This window comes from Sebastes fasciatus, chromosome 8 (assembly GCF_043250625.1).
Source record: "Sebastes fasciatus isolate fSebFas1 chromosome 8, fSebFas1.pri, whole genome shotgun sequence".
Classification (NCBI taxonomy): Eukaryota; Metazoa; Chordata; class Actinopteri; order Perciformes; family Sebastidae; genus Sebastes; species Sebastes fasciatus.
In genome coordinates this window covers 28,190,075-28,215,836 of record NC_133802.1, presented here as the reverse complement: position 1 = coordinate 28,215,836, position 25,762 = coordinate 28,190,075, and the positions used below count along the sequence as shown (strand labels likewise).

At 39.7% G+C, this 25,762-nt stretch overlaps 1 protein-coding gene across 2 annotated transcripts in view; it reads right to left on the bottom strand.

The window, feature by feature from the left end:
• The window catches only part of LOC141773111 (pleckstrin homology domain-containing family G member 4B-like), a 33,317-nt gene extending 23,903 nt beyond the window's left edge, over window positions 1-9,414 (bottom strand). For both annotated transcript variants that reach the window (XM_074644795.1, XM_074644796.1), the window contains exon 1: window positions 9,080-9,414. In XM_074644795.1, coding sequence (XP_074500896.1) covers window positions 9,080-9,082 — 3 coding nt within the window. In that variant the 5' untranslated portion in view covers window positions 9,083-9,414. The remainder of the gene's footprint in view (window positions 1-9,079) is intronic.
• Between the last annotated feature and the right edge of the window lie 16,348 nt (window positions 9,415-25,762).

Below are 25,762 nucleotides of genomic sequence, written 5' to 3'. Positions count from 1 at the left end.
ATTTATGTGTGTGTGTCCAGTATGTGGTGTATGAGTGGACTGTATGGACCTGGACCAGCATGCTGCAGATTCACACAGCTCTATATAAACACCAGGATCTCTCTCAGCCACTGAAATAAATGACGACTCACATTACTGTGGATAAGATGTCCCAGTGCGGGAGCCGAGGACAGTTTGAGTGTCTCTGTCCAGTATCATTATGAAACAGAAATAGTCTTAACACATTCCTGATGTCAAGCAGGTTCCTGCCTGGACAAGAACTAAATATTTAACAGTGGAAAAAAGGAAAGCATGCATGACTTAATAAATTCCTGTGGGACATTTCCTCCCTAATAAAGTCTTCACTTGTGACATTTTTTAGGATGTATTTTGAGCATTTTTTCATTTGATAGTATCTGGCAGAGAGTGACAGGAAATGTGGGGAGAGGTCGAGCTGCGGATGTTGAGATTACATGGTTTGCATTTTAGATCTAGGCCTCCAGGATGACCCCAACTGTGCCATTAGATGGCGACTGCATTTTGAATAAATTGTGTCCAAAATCATTCATTCATTTCATTCCTGGTAAAATGATGGGGACAAACTGCGTCCTGGAAAGAATGAAAAATATTCACATTGTATTAATAAGAGAGAAACTTGAAAGAGAATGTCTTTAAAAAGTCCAGTGTGTAGGATCTGATGGTATATATAGCGGTGAGGTGAGGAGATTGCAACCAACTGAAGCCTCTCCCCGTGTGGGTGTACATGGGAAGTGAGTGGTGAAGCGAGAGAGAGAGAGCGGCGGCGGCGGGAGCGAGTAACGTTATCGACTCCGGCCCAAGCAGGAAAAGTTAGCAGAGTTTGGTTTGTCCGTTCTGGGCTACTGTAGAAACATGGCGGTGCAACATGGTGGACTCCGTGGAGAGGACCCGCTCCCTATGTCGATATAAACGGCTCATTCTAAGGTAACGAAAACACAACAACTCTTATTATCAGGTGATTATACACTAAAGAAAACATACTTATTAATATTATATTCCATTTCTGCTGATAGATCCCCCCTCATTGTTACACACTGTCCCTTTAAGAAGGTTTGGGGACCATTCTTGGCCTTGACTGAAAGGCTGACGTAATTAAGGGGATCAACTCCCATATTATCGTTTTACAATATTGGGTACAATGATGGATTTAATAAGAAACACTTAAGCCTTTAGGTTTTGTCTGTTTTCTTTTGTTAGTGTTGTTGTCACTTAAAGTTCCCTCTATATTTCTTCTATATTTATTTAAGATGTTGTATTCTGGACAGAAAGTGGGTCATGTTATGTGTGAGTTGGTGTTAAAGGGGAATTTTAGAAAAAGAAAACCTGTACAAATTGTATTATGGGATGGATACCATGTAGTAATGTGCACCTATTTCTTTGAAGTTTTTTAAATAAGAGATTAGAAATAGTTCGTTTTCGTGATTGCTACTGTACACTAAATAATGAAAATGTATTTTTTCCTTTACTTATTACTTATTTATATAACTACTGTGCCCCTACAGTCCTATGAAGTATCCTCACAAATATTCAGTCTGTGTATTATCATGTAAACAAAATGCCTGAGAAATATGTGAAGCACAATAAGCACAACGGATGTGATTTGGCCAAACTTCAAAGCCTCCACAGACACTGACACTGACTCTAAATAAGCATGAAAAGAATCCGTTTCCTGTGTTTACATCTGCGGGTTTTCATCTTTAAAAAAAAGAGCTGATATCCACAGATCCACCACTGGATTACACAAACTACTGATAATGGTTTTCCTGCTGCCCACACAAAGAAGAGCTGAGGGACGGACATGGATTTATCTACAGGAAGGAGTTCTTTCATCCAATTCATTATTACAGCTTCTGGAAATATGTATTCCCGACAATCTTTAAATAACGTCTTGTTATTAAGTTGAAACGACAATATATTCATATTCAAATGGGTTTTAAAAAGGCTAGACTGTGTGCATGTAATCCTCCAACTGGACATGAAAATCACCTAAACAAAAAGATATGAGCATCCTGAGCACTTTCTAGCTTATAAAAATGACACAGCTACTCCGATTAAAACATCGTCAATCAGCAGGTCTGACCTGTGTCTCCAGTCATGACAAATGCACCCTTTTTAATGTTTCCCATCACTTTAGATGGATATAATGGTGATATATTTGTGTAAGATATCTGATATTACACTGCCAGTGAACACAAAGCATTCTCGTGTATGTGCCCGGCTTAACACATGATTTAAATCCTGTTGGTCTACTCTTTGGAGAAGACATCTGGGCTACTTACAACCTCAGACTTTCCTATGAATTTCTGAATGTACAGACTTATAAATCTTTGTCTATTACCTTCACATTTCACCCATTCAACCTCCTGCTGTGTCTCATTAGAGGACGAATCAGAGGAAGTATGAGTCCTTAATGTGACCTTTAACCATCTGGAACATTGTTAAATAAAAGATCATTTTTAGATGCTGAGTCAGTGACTGAGGAGTCAAGGTCGGGGGGACGACGACGCATTTTGGTCAAAAAGAAATGCATCAGCTGAATTCCTATCGACTCCAGGGGCACTCTTCTGTATCCGACCTCTGTCGGAAAAATCTCCAGACTAAAACTTCAGCAACTTCTCCACCTGACCATTCTCCATCCTAGAAATCGATGCTACACTGCACACAGGTGTTTACAACCAGTCTTTATTTCCACCACGTTCTCATCCCAACTCGTTACATACAGACGCTTCGGCATCACTTTTTGGTCGCAGTAAACACATGCTTAATGTTGTGAACTCAAACAAAAACACTTGCTTAGGTTTAGGCAACAAAACCACTGTAGTTTGGGAAAGAAAAAACATGGTTTGGCTTAAATTTTTTTGTGTAGTCTGTACAGTGAAACGTTGACGTTGTGAACAAAGGACACCAACGATCAACGGATTGTAACGTGAAAGTGAAACTTAACCCACGGGACACGAACAGCGGTCTCCTGGATTAAAGCTTTGTGTTTGTTGAAGACCCGCTCCCTATGCAGATATGAAGGGCTCATTCTAAGCTAACAAAAAACACAATAATTCTTAGTTTCAGGTAATTATACACTAAAGAAAACATACTTATGAATATTATATTCCTGCTAATAGATCCCCTGAAATTAGGGATGCACCGATACCGATACCAGTATCAGGTCCCCAGCCTGCCGTGTGTCGCTCACACCCGCCAGCCGACTGTTAACGAGGGTCTTTTGACACAGAGAAGTACTCGTATCGGCACTCGATATCGGCGAGCACCCAAATGTAAGTACTTGTACTCAGTCTGAAAAAAGTGGTATCGGTGCATCCCTAGTTTCAGGTGATTATAAACTAATGAAAACATACTTATGAATATTATATTCCTGCTGATAGATCCTCTGAAATGTTACACACTGTTCCTTTAACACTGTAAGATTTCAAAAACAACAACAAAACAAACTTTTCACATCTGACCTTGTCTTTTCAGCAGAAAGGACTCCCTTGCTAACATCTGCGTCATGTCAGTGTGATGAACTGCTGTCTGATTCACTGAGAATGACAACTTTCTGAATGACAGCAGCTCTCGTGCCCTGACCAGGAAACACCGATAGTGACAAACAATCTTAACTATTTTGTAAATTGGGAGGGAAATTCAATTGTGCAGTAAACAGATTATAGCACTGACGCAGAATTTGTTGCGGTGATGAAGAGTCCCCTTGTTAAAACAGACGGATGCCTTTAAGAGTTGAGATTCTTTAAATGGTGAAGAAGTCGTCATTATTCATCACAGTTTCTCCTTCAGTTTTGAATTACATCAACAAATCTTTATATCAAACTTCAAGTATTATTTTAAAGAGGACCTATGATGCTCATTCTCAGGTTGATATTTGTATTTGAGGTTTATTTTAGAACATGTTTACATGCTTTGATGTTAAAAAAACTTACTTTTCTCATACCGGCTGTGCTGCAGCACCTCTTTCACCGTCTGTCTGAGAGTGAAAAAGCCCAGTCTGCTCCCATTGGTCAACCGAACCAAACTCTTCGGACTCTGCTGCAGCTCCGCTCTAACTAGCTTTGTTTAAGGGCGTGCCAAACTAGCCACTAGGCACGTATTATGCAAATGTGTTACTTGGTGACATCACCACGTTACGGAAGAAAAGGCGGGACTTCAAGCGAGGCGTTTCAGGCAGTTCAGGAGCAGTGATTCTGTTGAGGAGACTAACTCCCTTTGGCGTTGACTTTGGGCTTTGTAACTTTGCAGACCTTTTACACAAACAAGAAACTATATAACACACTAAAGGAAAGGGAAAAAGCACAAAAGCTTAATAGGACCTCTTTAAGTAACTACAAACTAAGTTAATTAGCATGATGAAGGCACCATCTTTACTTTGTCTTTGTTCATGTGTTTGTGTCTAAGGACCCATTTGAAAAGGAGATGGTTCATCCCAAGGGGTTAATCCTTCAGTGTTTTAAATGTCTATTATTAGAAAATAGTATAATTTGACATTACAAATAAGCATAAATCTGAATAAGTCAGAGGAGCGTGTCCTTTGACAATTCTATTTTGAATTTTCATGTATTGGAATCAATTCTTTGGATATTTAATTAGTTTAGCTTATTGTCTCTCTATATTGTTGCTACCTCATACAGCAGCCCAAATAGAGATTTGAGATGAAAATAGACACAATATCAGATCTTTTCTGGTTGGCCAAAAACACTAGTAGGCTATCTCTTTTGAGCATTTCTTGTGTAAATAATTTACTATTCTTGTGCTATTTACAGCTCTGAAAACTGCAGCACGAAAATAGAAAAGGTACCAAATTCCACCTTTTGTCAAATGGGGGGGGCTTTACTTTTTTGGAGTAAATGGATGTACCTTTTTAGATACAACTTTGTACCTTTTAGCCTAAAAGCTGCACCTTTAGACTAAAAGGTACAAAGAGAGTCAGAAAAGTGTTTTTTTTCCCCTCTTATCCGTTTTGTTTATTGAGTGCAATGTCTTGTGGCTCTCTACCTCAACACACCCGATGACAGCCGAGCACAAACCAGATTACACCGAGGTCGGACATAAACACAGGCTGAGTGGAGCTAGTGTACATGACCACCGAGGCACCGAGACAGCCAGACGGTATATTTAGTAGCTTCACAGGGATCAGCGAAGCGAAGCTTGCGGAAGGCAAACACTAATCATGACGGCCTTGATCAGCAGGACGGTTTGAAGGTGGCTGTAAAGTAGCAGTCAGGAGGCGGCGAGGCCTGTGTTTAAGTCATTAAAGAACACGTCAGGGAATTATGAATGAGCCGAGACTTTAAGCGCGTCTTTAAACTCGTCGTGAGTGAGGTGACGCGCCTGCGCCGTGTGTTAGTGTGTGTGTGTGTGTGTGTGTGCGAGGCGTGTTATTATATCAGAGTGTGGCTTAGCTTTCACTGACACACTCATCTCATCTGTAATTAGCTCACAGCTGTGCTGCTCAATGCAACTCACACCGGCAGGTTTCATAACAAACAACCAGGGGTCGTATTCATAAAGCTTCACAGTAAAAAGAGTTCCTCTCAGTGACCAAATTTTAAGAAAATTCTTTATGATGTTTTCTAAGAATTTCCCCTTAAAGTTAAGACTAAAGTTATTCACAAAGTATCTTAACCCTTAAGCAAGCTCCTAAGGTGAAAAACTGCTTGGAGACTTTTGGAACCCTTAACCCTTAACCCTCTGAGACCCGCAGACCGACTTCACTGTCTTTCAGAGGCTGTATCAGGTTTAGAGCTAAAGTAAAGGTACAGCAATTATATGAAACTAGAAAACCTAAGGAATCCATTGGTACCAACCATGTCATACTAACTTGTCGGGAAGGAGGTTAAATAAATAACGTTCCAAAGTTAGGCCAAATTTTGGCGAGGGAAAACTGGCATGGCCATTTTCAAAGGGGTCCCTTGACCTCTGACCTCAAGATATGTGAATGAAAATGGGTTCTATGGGTACCCACGAGTCTCCCCTTTTTTTGAATGCAGTATAAATGTGTTATTTTCGCCTATTCAAAAAATTATGTGTTTGAATATTTCTGCATACTGGGGTCCCTGAACAGTCTTGGAATTACATAAATTGGGTATCACTGTAAAGCTGAGACTCTTGTGCATCCAACGAGCCCAATTGTATTCATGTGTGATGATTTTCATCCCCATAGTAGCCATTTCATTTTTTTAATTTTTTTTTTATTTGACCTCACTGTATAAAATGACCTGTGGTGACCTCTAGGATAATCACAGCTTCATGAAACTTTACAGCCACAAACTAGAGACGTAGAGCATTCAGAGGATGGATGGCTAGAAGTGCTCGCCATCCCATCCAATGTCTGTGAAGCACTTTGTTTTTGAAAAGTGCTGTATAAATAAAGTTTATTATTATTATTAGGCCTATCGATTTCATAATCCATTCTATGACCATTATCACTAAGAGTACATTTTGAATCAGAGTGAATCTACCAATCACACCTTTTTAAAAGAATGCGTCAACCAGACCTCCTCACTAAAGTAAACGCTTCTGTCCCTTCCTTACTCAGACTTGCTTTAAGAAGTGTCCTAAATCACTCTTCAGGTCTCCTTACTAGAAATGTTTAAGTTCTGTTAGGGGCTTTCTTAGAGTATTCTCTGAATAATATGGCCCCAGAAACAATCACTTAGATAATATGGGTGACAACACAGATGAACTACACTCAAGTCATGCTAATCAGACCTAACATCAAAGTATATGACACCAAATCTTTTTAAAAATGTATCACGTTGAAGCCTAAAACTGTGCAGACACATTCAGATCAAATCATGATCTCACTAACTGGAACTTATAAATCATATAAAGCTTTATCTGATGTGTGAGTGTAGCTTGGCTGAAAAGACTGTTAGAAAACACTGAATCTCAAAACCAGGCAGGGGAATGATCAGTGTTTGTTTTGCTGAGAGAGTAAAAATTAACACTTGCAGTTGTCCACACCCATCAGGGTTATACACTTTGAACAGCTGCCTCACAGCAACACCAGCTCAGTCGACCCATCAACTCAAAGTCACTGAAATGTTCTTCATATCATCGGATGTGTTGCTGCGTACACTGAATGCAGACCCCGCCTATAGCTCCTAAAGCCAACACGACGTAAAGGAGCGGGCTCCGTGTAAAGGTGAGGTGATGATTTGTAGTTTTGCAAACAGAGCTGTTGAGTCGACTGTTTCCATTACATCACCAGGACGGGACAAGACGTCTTTCTGCTGAGAGAAAAAAGGATGCTCTGTGTAACCGGGTCAACACAGGAACAAATAGCCAAACATTGAGGTCACTCCCAAAACAGGAATAGTCGGGTTAATGGACTCAACGGCAAATACGCAGGAAACAGGGCGGGAAAATCACATCGGTACACACACACGTACAGTGTCCTGCCAAATCAAACCTACAGGAGAGCTGGGCGGGCATTTTAAAAACGCAGCTCCCTTCAGTACATAACATCCACCCAGTCAGGGAGCGCCAAACAAAATCTACTTTATGTGCAACCGGGCGGGCACACCCTCTCTGCAGCCGAGGTGTGACAACACACACATTCAGAAACATGCAGGCTGAGATTCTCAACAGGACAAAATAAAAGAAAGTGTTGAACTTTCAAAACTCAAATCCATACAGCAGTGATTTCTTTCCTGATGCTGCAGGACGGTTTCTCCTCCTGCATGACTCACATGCCAGTAAACAGTGATCCAGGAAGGAGGCAGCAGGTACAGTAGTTGGTTTGTGAAATCTGCCTTAATGCTCCGTAACCTGAGACCTTCACCTCGAGTCAAAACACCCAGCAGAGAGCAGCGGCCAGTGGGAGCTCTGGGATCTCTGCTGTACTTGTACACATGTCAGAGTACATGCATGTTTCAACATAAGAGACTGCTTGTCAGGATGTAATAAATAAATGACTGTAGTATTATTTAATAAAGGAAACAGTGTTGTAACCGTCACATCTTCTGGTACAAAGAAATTCTACGTGAATGAATCACGGTCATGGAATAACCTTCAGAACACGCTACAGCTTCATGATTTTGTCTCCCTCTAAGCTCTGATTAAAAACTGTGTAACTGAAGGGGGCAATTGCTATTCCTAAACTGGATTTTGTATTATGTATCTATTGTCCCTTGTTTTATTTTTCTGTTTTTTACATGCTTTATTTCATAATTTTTGTTAACTTTGTAATGGCGTGCCATCTTTGCCAGATCTCCCTCGAAAAAGAGATTTTAATCTCAAGAGACTTCCTGGTTAAAGGTCCAGTGTGTACGATCTGGCAGTATCTAAGATCTATACATATAAGATGTTTAGAGCTACTGGTAATGATTTTCTTGATTGATTTCAATTAACTGATTAACCATTAATTTATAAAATGTCAGAAAACAGTGCAAGGTGACGTCGTCAAATAACTTGTTTTTATCTGACCAATAGTTTTAAAACTCAAAGATATTCAATGTACAAAAGATATAAAATAGAGAAAAGCTCATAATTTTTGCTTGATGAATGACAAACAATAGTTGTCAACAAATGTTCTGTTATTAAACTAATCTATTAATCGACTTGTTGTTTCATCACTAAAGATGTTATTCAAAACTTTCAAGCCATCTACTAAAGTAAGTGTAACATAAAGCAACTCATCCTCCTCTGTCATCTCACAGAGACGTGTATATGACAGGAAAATGATGGATTATGAGTTGAACGCCAGGAGGCTGAAACGCCACAAGACATCCAACACCTTTAGACAAGTTGGTCTTCATGTAAACACAAGCTCAGGATTTGACAGAAGCTTTATATTAGCAAAATAAATCAATACCAACAGCTCTTAAGCTCTCAGTGAGAGCTACTGTAAGTGGAGGAAAAATGACATTTAAGATGAACTACACATTTTCAGTGAGTAAATGTTAAACTTTGAGGTCAGCTAAAAGTTAAATTATGATTCAGAGGTGACAGCTATTATAGCAAACAAGAAAGACAAAATCCTTTGTGAACAAAGACAGAACAGGATGGAAGTAAAAGCATCTCAACACACAGAGCATATGTGTCATATTACCATCTTCCCTTCTGCCTGCTGTCGTTCCCGTTCATCACAACAGCAGAAATAATCCAAAAGCAGTGATAGTAATCTACAGAGCCGCTCGGTGGCTGCCGGACCAAAACGAAATCCATTCTGCCCGGACGCTCGTTCACAGCCGAGTGAGTGAGGACGACCTTAAGCCAGCTGGATGAGCATTCGTCAAGTCCTCCGCTGAGCTGCACTTAGTCTCTGATTTGTTTTCCTCTCCCTCTCTGATTTACTGAGCTCTCTCTCTGCTACTGCTGCTGCTGCTGCTCTGTCTCTCTGTGTTTGCTCTCTGCCTCTCGCTGCACCTCGAGTGTCGGCCGCTATGTTTGTCTGAGAGGGTCAGTGTGACCAAACATGAGGAGAGGAGGGAGAGAGAGAGGGAGGGAGAAAGACCGCGCGAGAGAGAGAGAGACTTCACAGTAAATCCAAGTATGCAAGTGCAAATTCTTAGGTATTTTTCTGTGGCATCTTCTTACATTATGCACACACACACGGGGCAATAACAGTTATAATTAAAGGCACCAACAAGCCGTGTGCGTGTGCGTGTGTGTGTGTGCGTGTGCGTGTGCGTGTGCGTGTGTGTGTGTGTGCGTGTGTGTGTGTGTATTACTCATGTTGTGAGGAGGTAAATCTGGTCAAACTGTCACCTTATGAATAATCACCTGGAGACAAAAAGCTGGTCCCCAGAGGGTTTTTCATTACATTTTAGGATTAGGGCTGAGATTAGGTTCGTGGTGCTTATGGTTAAGATTATCGCTAAATTCCAAATTGCATACTTTTTCTTTTTACTTTTCGTACGTACTGCAGCTGCCCTTACAAAGTATGTACTGTTGCACACAGTATGCATACAATTGGGACTACTACATGTTGCCTTGAACTAGAGTGATGGTACTGGTATCATATGAAACTAGAAAAACCTAAAGAATCCACTGATACCAACCATGTCATACTAGCTTGTTTACACAAAACTTTGGCGAGGAAAAACTGTCATGGCCATTTTCAAAGGGGTCTCTTGACCTCTGACCTCAATATATGTGAATGAAAATGGGTTCTATGGGTACCCACGAGTCTCCTCTTTACAGACATGCCCACTTTATGATAATCACATGCAGTTTGGGGCAAGTCATAGTCAAGTCAGCACACTGACACACTGACAGCTGTTGTTGCCTGTTGGGCTGCAGTTTGCCATGTTATGATTTGAGCATATTGTTTTATGCTAAATGCAGTACCTGTGAGGGTTTCTGGACATTATTTTCATCGCTAAAATTTAGCATAAGTTTGGAGCGTTATTTAGCCTTCTTCATGAAAAGCTAGTATGATGTGGTTGGTACCAATGGATTCCTTACTGTAGGTTTTTCTAGTTTCAAATGATACCAGTATCTTCATTCTAGTTTTAAAAGCCCGCTACAGCCTAAAATTTGCAGGTTGCGTTGATGCGTTAATAGAAATTATTGCCGTTAAAATTAAATTGCATTAACACGTTAACTCTGACAGCCCTAGTTGTAAAGTTTGAAAAGGTCTATATGAGTGTTTTGTTAGCTGAAATTACAAATCATTAAACCACACGTCATTATATTGAACAAATGCTGCACACCTTCACTGATGCCAAATAAATCCATTTACTCTGTTTTCATTTTTTTAACGAGAACTGAAATATTCACACTGGTTATATACAATAGTTTAGAGTGAAAATAAACTGGAGGCACAAATTTAAAAATATGTGCATGCACTAGAGTCAAGCTCTCAGTAACTGCACACTGGTATCAATACCATATGTTTTTATGTTGATGGATGGCAGATACAGATATATACTGTAAAAAGAGATATCAAGATCTAAAATGGGACACTGAAGGAACTTTCTGCACGTTACTTGGGAAATAACATACAGACATATAATAAATGACATTATGTAAATATGTTTTACATAAATAATATACTCTAATATTACATTATCATGCTTAATTGTATTTATGCTTCTTGTGCTAAACTTTGCTAAACACTTTTCATTTCACTATTTTGTGCAATCTCTCAGATCAGGAGGGAATCAGTCGGCTTCCCAGAGGGCTAACCAGCCGGCTGCAGCGGCACAGTTACAAATTGTTTGATATGCTCAATGCTCAAAAAAACATCCACCGCTGCTTCGCTCTTCTTGTCACAAGACCATTGTGAGAACAAACTGAGAGATGGGACCTGATAGTGGAAGCCAGCAACACGTGAAGAAGAGAAGACGTAGAGAAGTATCTGCCCTGAAGGACGGAAGAAGACCAACGCAATACAAACAACAGGAGAGGCACTTGAGCTGAAAAGACGTGAACCAAAGGATGACTGCTCTACCTAATCATGTTTGTTATGGAGACCTGAAGTTCGTCATCCTGTTTTAGGATATTTTGGAGATGAAAGATGAAACTAGAGAAGAGACAGAAAAGGAAATGGTGGTGAAGGTGAAGACGTGAGAGAGGAGGAAAGAACAGATGAGGCGGTGCTGCTGGGTGAAACATCATACCGACTGAAGCTGCTGTGAAACAGTAGCAAGAATGTCTCGTCTCTGTATGTTTGACCTGGTCATGTCAAAGTGGAGAGTGAGAGACAGACAGACTGACAGTGAGGTCTCTTTCTCTCTGACCCGGCACATATGGAGCAACATTAGCAACCATTCGGAGTCGTGTTTCTGGCCACCTGCTGAGCTGAAGTGTAATATTCACTCTCCTTTTAGCTCTGTTTTTGATCTCCACCACCTCCTGAGGGACAGATCTGGCTCTTTAGCTGCTAAATGCTCCACTACGTTCACCAGCTAGGTGCTAACTCTGTCTGCTGTTTGGTGCCAAGCAGGTGGCGTAGAGTACTGCTGCTGAAAACAACACTATGAGAGAGCAGTGAGCGTGAACCAAAACTGTAAAAGTGCAGGCCGGAAAACCAAAACAATGAGCTGAAAGATACTAAAACGCTGGGGGGAACTGACGAACCAGGTGATAATTCTCTGTGTTGCTACGAGCGACCGCTTTCACATGCAAGTAGTCATGTTTTCCATTGTTAATATAAATATATTGATTACAGCAGCTTTAATCTGTTCCATAATACATACTAATAATATAAAGACTCATTTTCATTGTACATCACAGTATTTTTGCAGTTAGTATATCCATGTACTCCAACTGTGAAAGCCACAAAGAGACAGAAAAACTAAATAAACACTGTTTCATGAGTGCGTGCGCTTTCTGTTTTCTCACCAGCTGTAAGTACTGTACCTCCTCCGTTTTCTTTGTGCATTGCATTGTGGGAGAACAGTGCCCATCAATAGCACATTTACAACTCAAGCAAATGTAGCATGCATACGGACATCTTCAACTACACTTCAATTTGACACTTTTCCAGTTTGAACGTTGCGATCATTACCTTTTAGGATATATTGTATAAGTTTAATTTCTTTTCTTAAAACTTGGCTTATGTTGTTAAATATAAAAATATGAATGTATTGTATTTATTTATGGCTGCAACAAACAGAAATTGTCAATGAATCTGTTCATTATGTTTACGATCAATACATTTTTTATATAAAATAGTAAAACATAGCCACCTAGGTGTCCGACCAACAGTGCAAAAACCAAAAGCCATTCAATTAACAGTCATATAAAATGCTGCAAATCCTCACATTTAATGATCTGACACCAGTAGGGTGGAACGAATTTGAAAAAATATATAATTACGATTATTTTGACTGATATTGCAAGTGCGATATGATTTTCGATATTTGAGGGAATGCTAATTTTTACATCATTATTCTCATTTTCATTGAAAAAAAATATTTAAATGATTATAGTGTGATTTTTGTGGGGATCTGTACCAAAAACAAAGATGTTTTCTTAAATCTGTAGAATATGATGTGTAGGTAGGCCAATATTACATTTAAAAATGGTATTTTGACACACATTTCATCTTTAACAAATATCGCAACTCCTGCGATTTGAAAATTTCTGTAGGCCACATTGCGTTCGATAAAATTTCAATTAATTCTGCAGCCCTATTCACCACATTATTTTTGCCATTTTAGCTTCATAAATGGCTTTGACTGGCTGATGATGCACCAATAAGACTAGAAGGAAATTCCAGCTGTTTCCTGCCCAGCAACAGAACAACTTATCCATCATAATGTATCTGAGAGTGGCGTGCCCTCTGCCTCGACTTCTGCAGTTGAGAACAAGCTCGAGGACATGCATGTGTGTTGATGTTGTTGTTATATATACTGGATCATTGTTGTCTTCATGTTCCTCTCGCCTCTCCCCCTCTCTCCCCCTCTCCCCCTCTCTCTCTCTTGTCCTCCTCCAGGCTGTTAATGCACTGACTCTACTGGGTGACAAGGCAAATGAGCAAAAGCCACAAAGGAACACAGAGCGGGAGAGAGAGGGAGAACGGGAAGAAAAAGTGGCAGGGAGCGCCGGGGTGAGAGAGAAAAATTGATGTGCGTGTGTGTGTGTATGTGTGTGTGTGTGTGTGTGTGTGTGTGTGTGTGTGTGTGTGTGTGTGTGTGTGTGTGTGTATGTGTGTGACAGCATGTCTGTGGTATTAGGCTTGAGCAGAGCGAGCGTGTCCTCGCCAGAGGAGAGAAGCTGTTGATTCAACTGGTCGCAGCCAAGGCCTTGTCGCCCTTGTCCTCATCTCTCTCTCTCTCTCTGAAAATCCCCTTCTTATTCAGCCTCTCTCTCTCTCTCTCTCTCTCTCCCTCTCTCTCTCTCTCTCTCCGTTTCACTCATGCATATTATAAACAGGACATTTTACTTAATCCCAAATCTCTGCCCCCCTCCTCCTTTGCTTCTTTGTCAGGGCGTCATTGTGAATTAGAATCTGCACAGAACCGGCTTTCCTGGTTAAAAATAAATATAATTCTGTGTGTGTGTGTCCTTAGACGCTAACTGTTCACCCAGCAGAGGATGATAACTGTTTCACTATGACACACACCCACTCATACAGGGGGGACATGTGAGGTTCAGACGAAGATCACTGCTGCATTTTAATGTCTAAGTATCCTTTATGCACGGTTTCAAATCTCTCCAAAACATAGTTTCACATGCTGCACTGTAGCTGCACAGTTTGCACTGAGTAGTTGGAAACAGTGCAAACACTACACCTAGATTTCTCAGTCAAATCAGGAACAATTTGCAAATTCCAAGAATTTCTTTCAACCTAGCTGGAAACCAAGTTGAAGTTTAGGAAAATCGGTGTCACTTAAACGGTTAAAATATAAGAGGAGAAAAGTTTTAGAGGTACAGTGTGTAGGATTTGGCGGCATCTAGTGGTGTGGTTGCAGATTGCAACCAACTGGAGTGCCCCTCCGCTCACTCCTCCCTTTCCAAGACTGCGGTAACGTGAGCCGCTGAGAGCAAAACTGAGATAACACCATTCTCCTTGCTCAGAGGCTGTCCTCACCATAATAACACTACTGTAGGAGCAACGGAAGTCAGACTATGGCTGGCAGGGCCACGGTTTTACACTCTGCAGCTCACGTTACCGCAGTTTCACAAGTGTGTCGGAGAACTACAGTGGCCTTCAGGTAACGTAAAAACCATAGACTGTATATAAAGATGGACGACGTGTTTCCCACTTCCTACAGAAGTGAAGTCAAAATATCCCGCATACAGGAGCTGCCATATTGAGACTTTGACGTCATTTGGTCTGCAAGTAGTGATCAGACAGTGGATGGCTGCAGCTCGTCAGCGAGAGAGAATCACAGCTGTCCGTCATGACATCTCACCACCTTTTATAGCATCAAATAACCAATTGAAACCAAACATATAACATATAACATCAATGTGATGAGAACTACCTGAAATGACAGAAACCATCTTTGGGAAAAAATTTATTTGACGTGTACTTTGACTTTTTAGTTTGGCTAATGTCCATCGGCTAACATGGAGGGGGCGGGATTTATGACCTATACTGCAGCCAGCCACCAGGGGGCGATCCAGATGTTTTGGCTTCACTTTTGGGGAGCTGTCATGTCGTCCATCTAAGCATCCTAAGTAGATATAAATGGCTCATTCCAAGCTAACGAAAACACAAAGATTTTTAGTTTCAGGTGATTATGCACTGATAAAAACATAGTTATGAATATTATATTCCATTTCTGGTAAAAGATTCCCCGAAATGTTACACACTGTTCCTTTAAATAATTTAAACTCCGAGAGTCACAGATTATAAAACATACCATAAAAAGTATTTGCAGGTAGTATTTGGTTTGTATCTGCGGTCTACCCTGTCATCTTTCTATTTATCCCCTCTCTGAATGTCTGTGCAACATTAACAGCTCCAGACAGATAAAAACAGCCAATAAAACAAGCATGCCGCTCTGAATGTAACACTGGCTTTACTGTATCTGGAAGCAGTGCTATCGATGTGTCAGAGCGGATTTAAGAAGGTGTGTGTGTGTTCATGAGTCGCTGTATGTACTCTGTTACAATAGCCTTAATGGAATGGAGTGTTTAGAAGCTGCTAATCCAGCCAGTGATGGAAACAAACGCACCTCGAGCCTTGGCCTTCTATTTTTGCCTTCAACACTTCAAGCATGCATCGTCCCCGAACTCTGGCTTAGGCAGCTCGCACCTCATTACCATTCTGTAAAGTAGTTAACATAACTGGGGATGCATTTCCCCCAGCGAGCGGGAGGGAGTCGAAGCTGGGCTGCACAGGAAGTTCATATAATTGACAGTTTTATGAGCAATTGGATGCTTCAGTGTTTCTTATACGTATTTATGGAGTCCTTAGGAATCAGGCATGTTTCAAAACAGCACAAGCAGACAGAGAAGCAGCTGCTGTAGATTTCAGAAAGCTATTGAATCAAGTTCAGATTAACATTTTGACATTGTCCCTCTAATACATTTGGTAAATATCACTCAGTTTGTGTGAAAGGGTGTACTGCGGTCCTACAGCATGATAAAGGCAAATATCAAGTTTACCGATAGGAAGCCAAGTGAAGTCGAAATTCTGTATTGAGATATTTTACTCTCAGCAAAGCGGCAATACTTGGCGTTTACGCCGAACCTGTGCCTTTTCTGTACCTGGGACATTACATGCATACATGAAAAGTATAATACATTATAATATCAAGGAAAGTGTCCTGCACTTTGTCCTAATTGCAATTTGAAGATACATCACGTAAAACCTTAGTAAAAACTACCTCGAACACTAAAAGAAAATAGGATTTTAGTCGGTCTCTACTCTCTAACGTTTCACCATGAAATATAATCTAGTTTTTTGTATTATAATGTGCCTTTATTTCCAATTTAGACATAAAATACGCATCTTTCTCATCGTCATAATGTGTCAGTTAAAATACACATTTTAGCCGTGTCTCCAGGTTTTCACTCATTCCCGTTACCCTAACACACGCCCCCTCTAAACATTTGTCACATTCCACAAGTCACATGATCAACAGGAAGTAGCATCGTTTGAGTCTCCTGAAGTCCATGGGAAGACCAAAACAAAGTTCTCTTAACTATTTTCTGTGCATTCGATCAAACTGAAAGTATGACTAAGAATGTCAATCTCAATGTACAGTCCTGTTACCTTAATTATTTCTTAGAATTACTAGAAAGCATCATTAGATACAGGATCAGTACCTGAAGCTGAAAGGTCAAATCAGTAACCTGGTGCAGTGATTGTCAAACCATCTGGAGAAAAGAAAAGATATGAAAAGAATTTGGCTCTAACTCAATCTGAAAAACACCAACCACAAGCTTCTCATTCCTGACTGTTTGTGTGTTTGGTGATCTGTAATCAGTGGTCAGTGGACACGGAGAGACTGGCAAACAACCCTATGGTTTCTCTGCTGCTGAAGTGCACTTGGCTGCATCCACATTGGTTTTCACCCAAGCAGCAACAACCACAGCCAGTCCTTCCAATGCCAATCCAATGCCTGATGTCTATGTGGAGGTCAAAGGTCAGATTTCTCTCTTCAAGTCAATATAAGCTGAGATCTCAATAGCTTGTTTCCCTTTTCTATATCGTGTATTTGTTGCAATTTTAAAATAACTGTGCCATATGCCCCTTTAAGAGGGGCAGTGTGTGTTTACCATTGGGTTACCTCTTCTTCTGGAAAGTGAAGCCAATGCAGAAGTGCCTAAAACCTGCATTCTTTCTAACAGCCAGCAGAGAAGTCTGAAGTCAGAAGTCTGGTTGCAAAAAGAAGTCTGATTGTATAGAAGTCTATGAGAAAATGACCCTGCTTCTCACTTGATTTATTACCTCAGTAAACATTGTAAACATGAGTTTATGGTCTCAATCTCTAGTTTCAAGTCTTCTTCAATACAGCATGATGTTCATTTAGTAAATTATGGTCCCATTTAGAGTCAAATAGACCATAAAGCAGGGGATGCTTTAGGGCGGGGCTACCTTGTGATTGACAGGTCGCTACCACGGCGTTGTCCGGTCTGGGAGTTGTCCGTGTTTTCTTACAACTTTAACCCTTTCACAGTGTGTTTTCAGTTCATGAAAGTTGATGATAACCTTTTTGATCGCCTAAAAATGACTTATTCGGCATTTGGTTGTACTTAGCTTCACCCTCTCGTGCCACTTCTGGTTGCAAAAAAAACAAGATGGCGATGGCCAAAATGCCGAACTCAAGGCTTCAAAACAGCATTCCACATACCAATGAATGACCTCACTGTGACTATGTCTGCTTCTTATATACAGTCTATGGTGTTTACCTTGACTGACACTCAGCTGTGGGGATCACCACCTGCTTGTCCCACACTTCCGCCACTACCTAAGTGTTTTAAATGGTAACATTTTGGCGAAAATGCATGTGTTTGGGAAGTAGTGAGCATACGACTGGTTAAAGTTTGTAAATGGCTGTTTTGATACAGTTTTGCTGTTGTTAAACCTGTCCTCCATTTACTTCAATTCATCAAGGATTTACTCCATTTTCGGATTCTCCGTTCAGCATGAAGGCATGAGAGAAAAACAAAGTTGTCTTCAAGAATTGAAGGTCACATGCTGTGAGTAATCGATATACAAATGGTCATTTTAAGGTAAATCCAACTCCAGTTTAGTACAGCGACACTATAGGCGACCTGGTGAACGACCTATACATGTCACGTACTGACCCATTTTGTAAAGGTGCAGACAGGCACGACAGGAATGTAGTCATTATGGTCGCGACCCCCGTGTGACATACAAAACTGTTCAGTGCTCCATTGGGTGCTAATATTATACCACACCAATGCTAAACCCAGTATGGGCACAACAGTGAGCTACAGAAAAGCTCTTTTAACAGACTGACCCAGAAGTGATCCAGGCAGCGTGATTCAACAGCTCCGGGTTGAGAGAGACTAATCGACCCAGTGGGGGGGTTAAGGAGAGGCGTCTATTTTGGCCGTCTACCGACTGTGTGACCTCTCACAGCCTCCTCTGGAGCTGACCCCGTCCGTCATAAATCACCATGAGCAGTTCGGGTCACTCTGAATGAACTGTGAGGCTGGCTGGACTTTTTTAAACATATTGTTCTCACAGGAGTGTGAGTCTGACTGAAATATGATGCCTACAGTAGCCGTATGTACAAACAAAATAGACAGACAGTCATGACAGGAAACTGGGACACTGATTATTGAGTATAAAGATAACCTAACGTGACCAAAAGAAACAGAACGCAGACAGTATACAAGTCAAGATATTCCAGTTCTTATTGATATTCCTACAACATGTTACAGTAAATGAATGTCCAACTACTGTAATCTCTAAGAAAAGTGGTGAGTCCACAGCCCTGACCCAGTTCTGGCCTGGTGGCGAGGTCTTACAGACCTTTAGGTTTGACTCATTCAGTGTGTGTTCCTTAGGCTGGTTCTAATACTGTGACTCCCATATGATTCACATGCAACCGTGGCCTTGACTGTCAAGTCACAGCAGGCAAAACGTTGTTGATCACATCACCATTAAACTGCATTTTCCTACAGTTTGGTTTCTGTAAATGAACAAGACTATAATAAGAGTCTACAGGAGTGACAGCTCTGTGAGACTGTTCTTAGGCACAGCAGTGCTTTGAGTTAAATGCTAGGGATGCATAATTAATCAAGATTTTATAAAAATGGCAATATTACCTACTGCAATTTTCGAATCGCAGGAGACGCAATATTTGTTAAAGGCGAAATGTGTCAAACAGATTCAAGAAAACATCTCTGTTTGGTATAGATCCCGCAAAAATCACTCCATAATATTTTTTTTCCAAAGAAAATGAGAATAATGATTTAAAAATTATCATTCCATCTCAAATATTTTCATTCTCTAAAAGTCACGATTTGGTTTAGAAATCCTCCCTATTTCTGATGTCTCAAGGTTGGCAAGTATGCAGAAGGTGTTGCCGTTGCAACATATACAAAATACATACATAATTAATTGCATGAAAATGACTGCTTTCTCTAAGGTTAAATTTTACCCGCTGGCACTTATAGGTATAGAAGGACATTTTTTTTTTTTTAAATCTGGCTTTATCTTGAAAATTGTACCAATAGGGGGTGCTGCAAACACACTAACACACTGTTAGGAAAAGTGACAGACTGGGCGACTTGAATATTTTAGTGAAACAAAAGCTACATACAATTGACAAAGCCGTGAGTAAATTTTACCCGTTGGCGGTTCTAGACACTCCCCTTTCAGACACTGGGTTAGGGATCTGTTAATTACTCTGGGAATGGAGAAAATCAGACTTCTACTTAGTGGTAAAAATCTTTAAACCTCAACTCTTTGATAAGATCTGGGATCCTTATAAAATAAAGAACTGGAAGACTGAATTCTAAACTATTTCCCCTGTTGATTATATATATATATATATATATATATAGTGTTATATGTAGCCTACAGTATGCATGTTTGATGAGTTTGTGGATATCAAGCTGTCAATATTTAGATATATTTTTGTGACTGTCACTGCTGGTGGGCTGTCCTGCAAAGTCGGGGCCATTTTCCCATGCTCCTCTCTGTCTAGACGAGAACACACACACACACACACACACACACACACACACACACACACACACACACACACACACACACACACACACACTTAGAGGCTATAATTTATAAGGGAGCTGTTCAGAGATCAGAAATAGCATAAAAACCTCAAAATATAGGTCCTTCAACTTTTTTTCTCTGCTGTAAGTATTCTCAGTGAATTTTCCAGCGAGGCGATCCTCCCCAAACTCTCAAATCACTAGAGATCTCTGAAGGTCAACGTAATGATTTTTGAGCCTTGACGTCTCCGGAAAAAGAACAAACTACAACCTCATGACATCACTCATATGTACCAAACAAAGGGCATCTATATATACATCTACGTACTTGTTTTAAAGATTTTAAAACGTGTCGTTAAAAGAGGAGGGGGAACAAACATTTCAGGCTTTTTTTGGACAGATTTTGAACAATACATTTCAAAACGTCACACACAGCTAAAACACAGGAGACAGGTGATGCTGACCCAGCAACACAAATAGACTCAAATCCTTGAGATAAGAGCAGGGTGGTACCGGTAAGTGCTGGCCGGTGGGGGGGGAGAACCTTAAAACAGGCCCGAGAACAGCATCTAGAGGCCAGCGAGTACACCTGCACTCAGAGAGACAAACAAACCTCCACCAGCAGCTGGTTAAACAACACACACACACGCAAAAACCTCCAGCCTCTTATTTATAACCTTCGCCCACACAGCAGAGAAGACACAGACACGGACAGACAGTAACAGCTGGTTACAGCGAGGATGCCGAAGAGTTCAGGTCACACGGGAGGAACACTGAACATTAGGAGAGAGAGAGCAGTTTAGGGCTGCTTCCATTACTGATCATCTATCAATTACCTTTTCAATTTATTGTTTAGCCTATAATATCAAAAAATAACAAGAAAAGTCCACCATTTTCAAAGCCCAAAGTATTATTACTATTTTTATTAAAGTACGTATTCAAATTTAGGAATGGGACCAAATAGGATTTTATCACGTATCGCTATGTAAAACACTCACAATACGTTGATCGTGGTGAATTTACATTATCAGGATGATCGTGAATATCGTCACATGAGTGACATGAAGAAGCCGTCCAGCTCGCAATCATGGTGGAGAAGTGAAAAATAAAGCCTGATCTAAAAAATACAGGAATTATTATGTAAGAAAGAACAGACTCCCACAATTTTTTATTTTTTCATTTATTTATCATTTATTTATGCAGGGGGACCTTATGATTTATGATTACCTTATTGAAGATTGTTTTGATTTCTATTAAAAAGGATGTTTACTAAAGAAAGATGTGTGTCCTACCTGTGATGCAATAAAATATTTGTTTCTTATCTAAATGTAAGGTAAAATTATTCCAGTATGTCTTAGTGCCACTTTAACAGATTTAAGCATATTTTGATGATTATCGGGATCTATCGTGAATCATAATTATTTTGGCCAGGATAATCGAATGAAATTTTCATATCGTCCCATGCCTATTCAAATTTGCATACGGAGGGTTATCAACATATTCAATTTATAATTTAGATTTTTTTTTTTTAAAAAGAAGAAAATCAATTCCTTATATTTGTGAAGCTGAAATAAACAATTCTTCAGTTCAATTCACCTGATACAGAAAATCTGACAAATCTCCAATTAATACTCAAAATGTGCGTTACTTCATCTCCTGTCAGTTATTTCATCTATTAATTGAGCAATTGTTCCACCACTAGTTATCTCTTTCATTTCAAAGGTGTTATGATATTTATGTACAAAAGAAATCTATGAATAAATAACCAGAAAATCTAAATTAAGTTAAAAATAATGAACTGGTTTAACTGCAAATTAGTAGTTTCTAAATCGAATGTTATGTTGCTCTTTTTGCAAATCATCATGTCCTCTTTCATCTCAAATCAAAATGACTGTATGTTCATGACATGTACTGTCGGGCCGTCCTCGACTAAAGAAATTCTTAGTCGACTAACACTCTTACGATTTTTGTCGACTAATCGATTTAATCAACAGAATCACACAAAAGCACCACTTTAAATCTTGTGTTGACCAGAGATGTGCTCTTGGAAATAAGCAGCTTGAAAAAAGCATAAAAAACGACTAATCGACTAAGAAGGGCCGGCCCTAATGACATGTTATAGTGTTTTGGCATAATGGAATAATGATATGGCAATAAATAATGAGTTAATTTACAAACTCAAGTACTGTGTTATATCCACCAAGAGAAAAAAAGATGTACAATAATCCAATTAATCACACAATTTTGTCTAAAATAATAAAAGCTTGTAGAGGTTTGGCTATAAGAGTTCAGCAGTACAACATGTCATCAGTAACAAAACTCTCCAGGTGGAATAACACCAACGATACGATGAATATCACATATCAGCCCTTTGAAGAGGAGTCACATCCTCAATCAGGCTAATTTTGATTTAGACGAGTGACACTCGAGCACACTGTCTTACATGTGTGTGTGAGTGTGTGTGTGTGTGTGTATGTGTGTGTGTGTGTGTGTGTGTGTGTGTGTGTGTGTGTGTGTGTGTGTGTGTGTGTGTGTGTGTGTGTGTGTGTGTGTGTGTGAGAGTGTGTGAGAGTGTGTGTCATCACATCATCAGTCTTAGGTTTATGTAACTGACCGCCTGCAGAGCACATAGTTGGGGAGATTATCACCTCCTGGTTGGCTTCTGATTAAAAGGATATCTGCATGAGTTAATTCCTCCTCTATTATGAGTGAAACACAATCCTCCTGGTGCTGATGTGTGTATGAAAATTAATGAGACATAAATAAGGAATTATTAAGATACGCTCTGGCATACGGACACATTTGGCTGTGCAGCACCGTATTACGTTATCAGATTGGATCTGTATATTAGAGCTGCAACGATTAATCGATTAGTTGTTAACTATTAAATGAATTGGCAATTTTTGATAATCGATTAATCGTTTTTTTCTTTGGGAAAAAAAGTGAAGATTCTCTGATTCCAGCTTCTTAAATGTGAATATCTTCTAGTTTCTTTCCTCCTCTATGGCAGTAAACTGAATATCTTGGAGATGTGGATTTGATGACATCATCTTGGGCTTTGGGAGACACTGATCAACATTTTTCAGCATTGTATAGACCAAACAACTAATCGATTAATCGAGAAAATAATCGATAGCTACAGCCCTACTGTATATTTATGAAAATCATTTTTAATCAAATAATACCAGATGTTTATCCAGCAGCTACCTAATTCAGGATCAGGCTATTTCCTGGGTCTCCAGCAGCAACATACTGCAGTACACGCATTTATAATCGAGCTTGTACAGCAGTTTCACTACAACACTTTTACGCACAGCACCAAACCACAGAGCCTGGAGTCTCCAGAGAACTCAACACATGACATTATGAATCCACCACACTGTGACTTGTAAATTAAAATCGATTTCGTTCTGCAATTGGATCTTGATCTAGTGTGACTCTCCAGAGGGCAAACAGTAGCTGGGTCAGCTTGGCACCGTCATGCGACCAGTCAATCAGAGTCACTACTGCTACTGTGCCAACTTCACACACAAAGAGTCTCATTGAAGCTTCACTGCAACAACTCTGTCTGTGGTTTAGCTTTTCAAGATTAAATCAAACACAGTTGTGCCCCTTTAGGCCACCCCCAATTATTATTATTATCAATACATCATTAACAAACTTAATGAATGTGGAGCTCTCTACCGTGCGTACTGTGTTGGAGTTGCAGCAGGAACACGCGAGCAGCTACCGGAGTAGTCAAGTTGTGTCCACCTGGAGGTGTGGAGGGTGTCTTGTCTTGTCCTGCCCTGTTGTCCGGGTCTTGTCGGTGGTGCAGCTCCAGCGTCCTCCTGCTGCAGTAGAGCCTCAAGAGTGACACTGACTGTGACCCACCTGGCAGCCGGAGCGCACAGCGCGGAGTGGAGATCAATGCGCGCTGCTGAGTGAGAGCAAATCAATGAGCAGCAGTGCGCTCCAATAGGACTACCCATACTGCCTTACTACTGCAGTTAGTAGGAAAGAAAAAGATCTAGTATTTATTGATTTATTGTATTTATTTATTTATTTGCACATATATAAGACTTCACAAAATCCAGTCAATGAAAAAAAAAAAAAGAAATGTGTCAGGAGAAGTCAAGAAGCCACAGGTTTATACAAAGGACCTCCCCATAACCCCAGGAGAAAAAGAAAAAAAAAAGATAACAAAAAAGGAAGAAAGATCTAAGCTAACATAATTTTAAAAATACAACTAAAGTTAAACAACAACAAAGTATGTCCCAATTGAATGTATACTGCATGCAGAAATGTGTACTTTGTAAGGACAGCTGCAGTACGTGAAAAGAAAGTAGCCTAAGTAGTAAAAACATAACTAAAAAGTAAAGTAAAAAAGAAAAAGTATGCGATTTAGAAGTGAAGGGAACTAAACAAGGAAAAAACACATTAGGATATCACATATCCATCATTCTAACCCCCTTATAAGATCAATCAATCAGTAAATCAATCACACTTAACACTTTTGATGCGCACATGCAATAAAGAATCTTACCTGTTAGATGAACATGGAGGTTTGTTTGTTCTTTACCAATAATTTATATGTTGTTTTTTTTATCTGAATATTGATCATGCATTGATGACCTGGTGATTTATTTGTTTTTTTCTGCTCTGTCAAATTAACCCATTTGTGCCCAAAGATTATATTCAGGAGGAAATATGTCAAAATGTTCTGATTGGTCAAAAGAAATTTGTTTATGGACATCTCAGGGTTTTTGATAAATGAGGAAGAACTGTAACATTGAGTTTATTAAATGTTTTCCATATGATTTTGCACTGCATATCTTTGATATTCAACTTGTTATGAGTTCATAGATATAAAATACTTGATTGTGCTCCTTGTAGTTTATGAGATACAGACATTTTCTTATCATACTATATTTGGACACATGGGACTTCTATTTTTTCCTAAAATATAATAGAGTCTATTATAAAAACAGTAGTCCCATCCTGTGTCCAAATACTAGATAAAGTATGATAAGAAAAACTCACTTTTCAGTCAAACAAAATATCACTTCACATTTGTGCTTATAGGCCGACCCAGAGAACACTTCCACTAAGGGAAATTTAAAATTCAGTTGTTGGCCTAATGGGTTAAACTATATTTAGGCTACATCACAAAAAGGATGCAATATTAAAATCATATAAACAGGGAGAGATAATTCAAACATTATAGGAAAAGCCAGGCTAAAAAGATATTTATGTAGCCTACTGATGATGCCGCTGCTGTTTACATCACTGCTTCCTTTCTCGTGGGAACGATGAAGAGATGAAGAGCAGCTTATTATGATAGAAGAGGCTCTGAGGAAGTTCCTTTACGTCATTTCAACAGAATTTGAGAAATATGGGTGATGATGACATTGTTCATGCAGAGGATAATCACCAGTACTATATAGTATATAGCATTATTATCATACTACTGTATATATACCTGTAAATACAGTATATATATAGTATGGTAATAATGCAGCAGTACAGGGATTCAGTGGGTTTAATGTAACAGTCTCAGATTTTCAGGGTTTCTAATTCCCACCCCTCTTCTTCTGTGACAAGAAAAATACATTTAATATTTATGTTTCACATGACTGATGTAACAAAGGCTTGTTAGACAAACTGTATAATGATTTAAAATACACAGTGCAGTTTA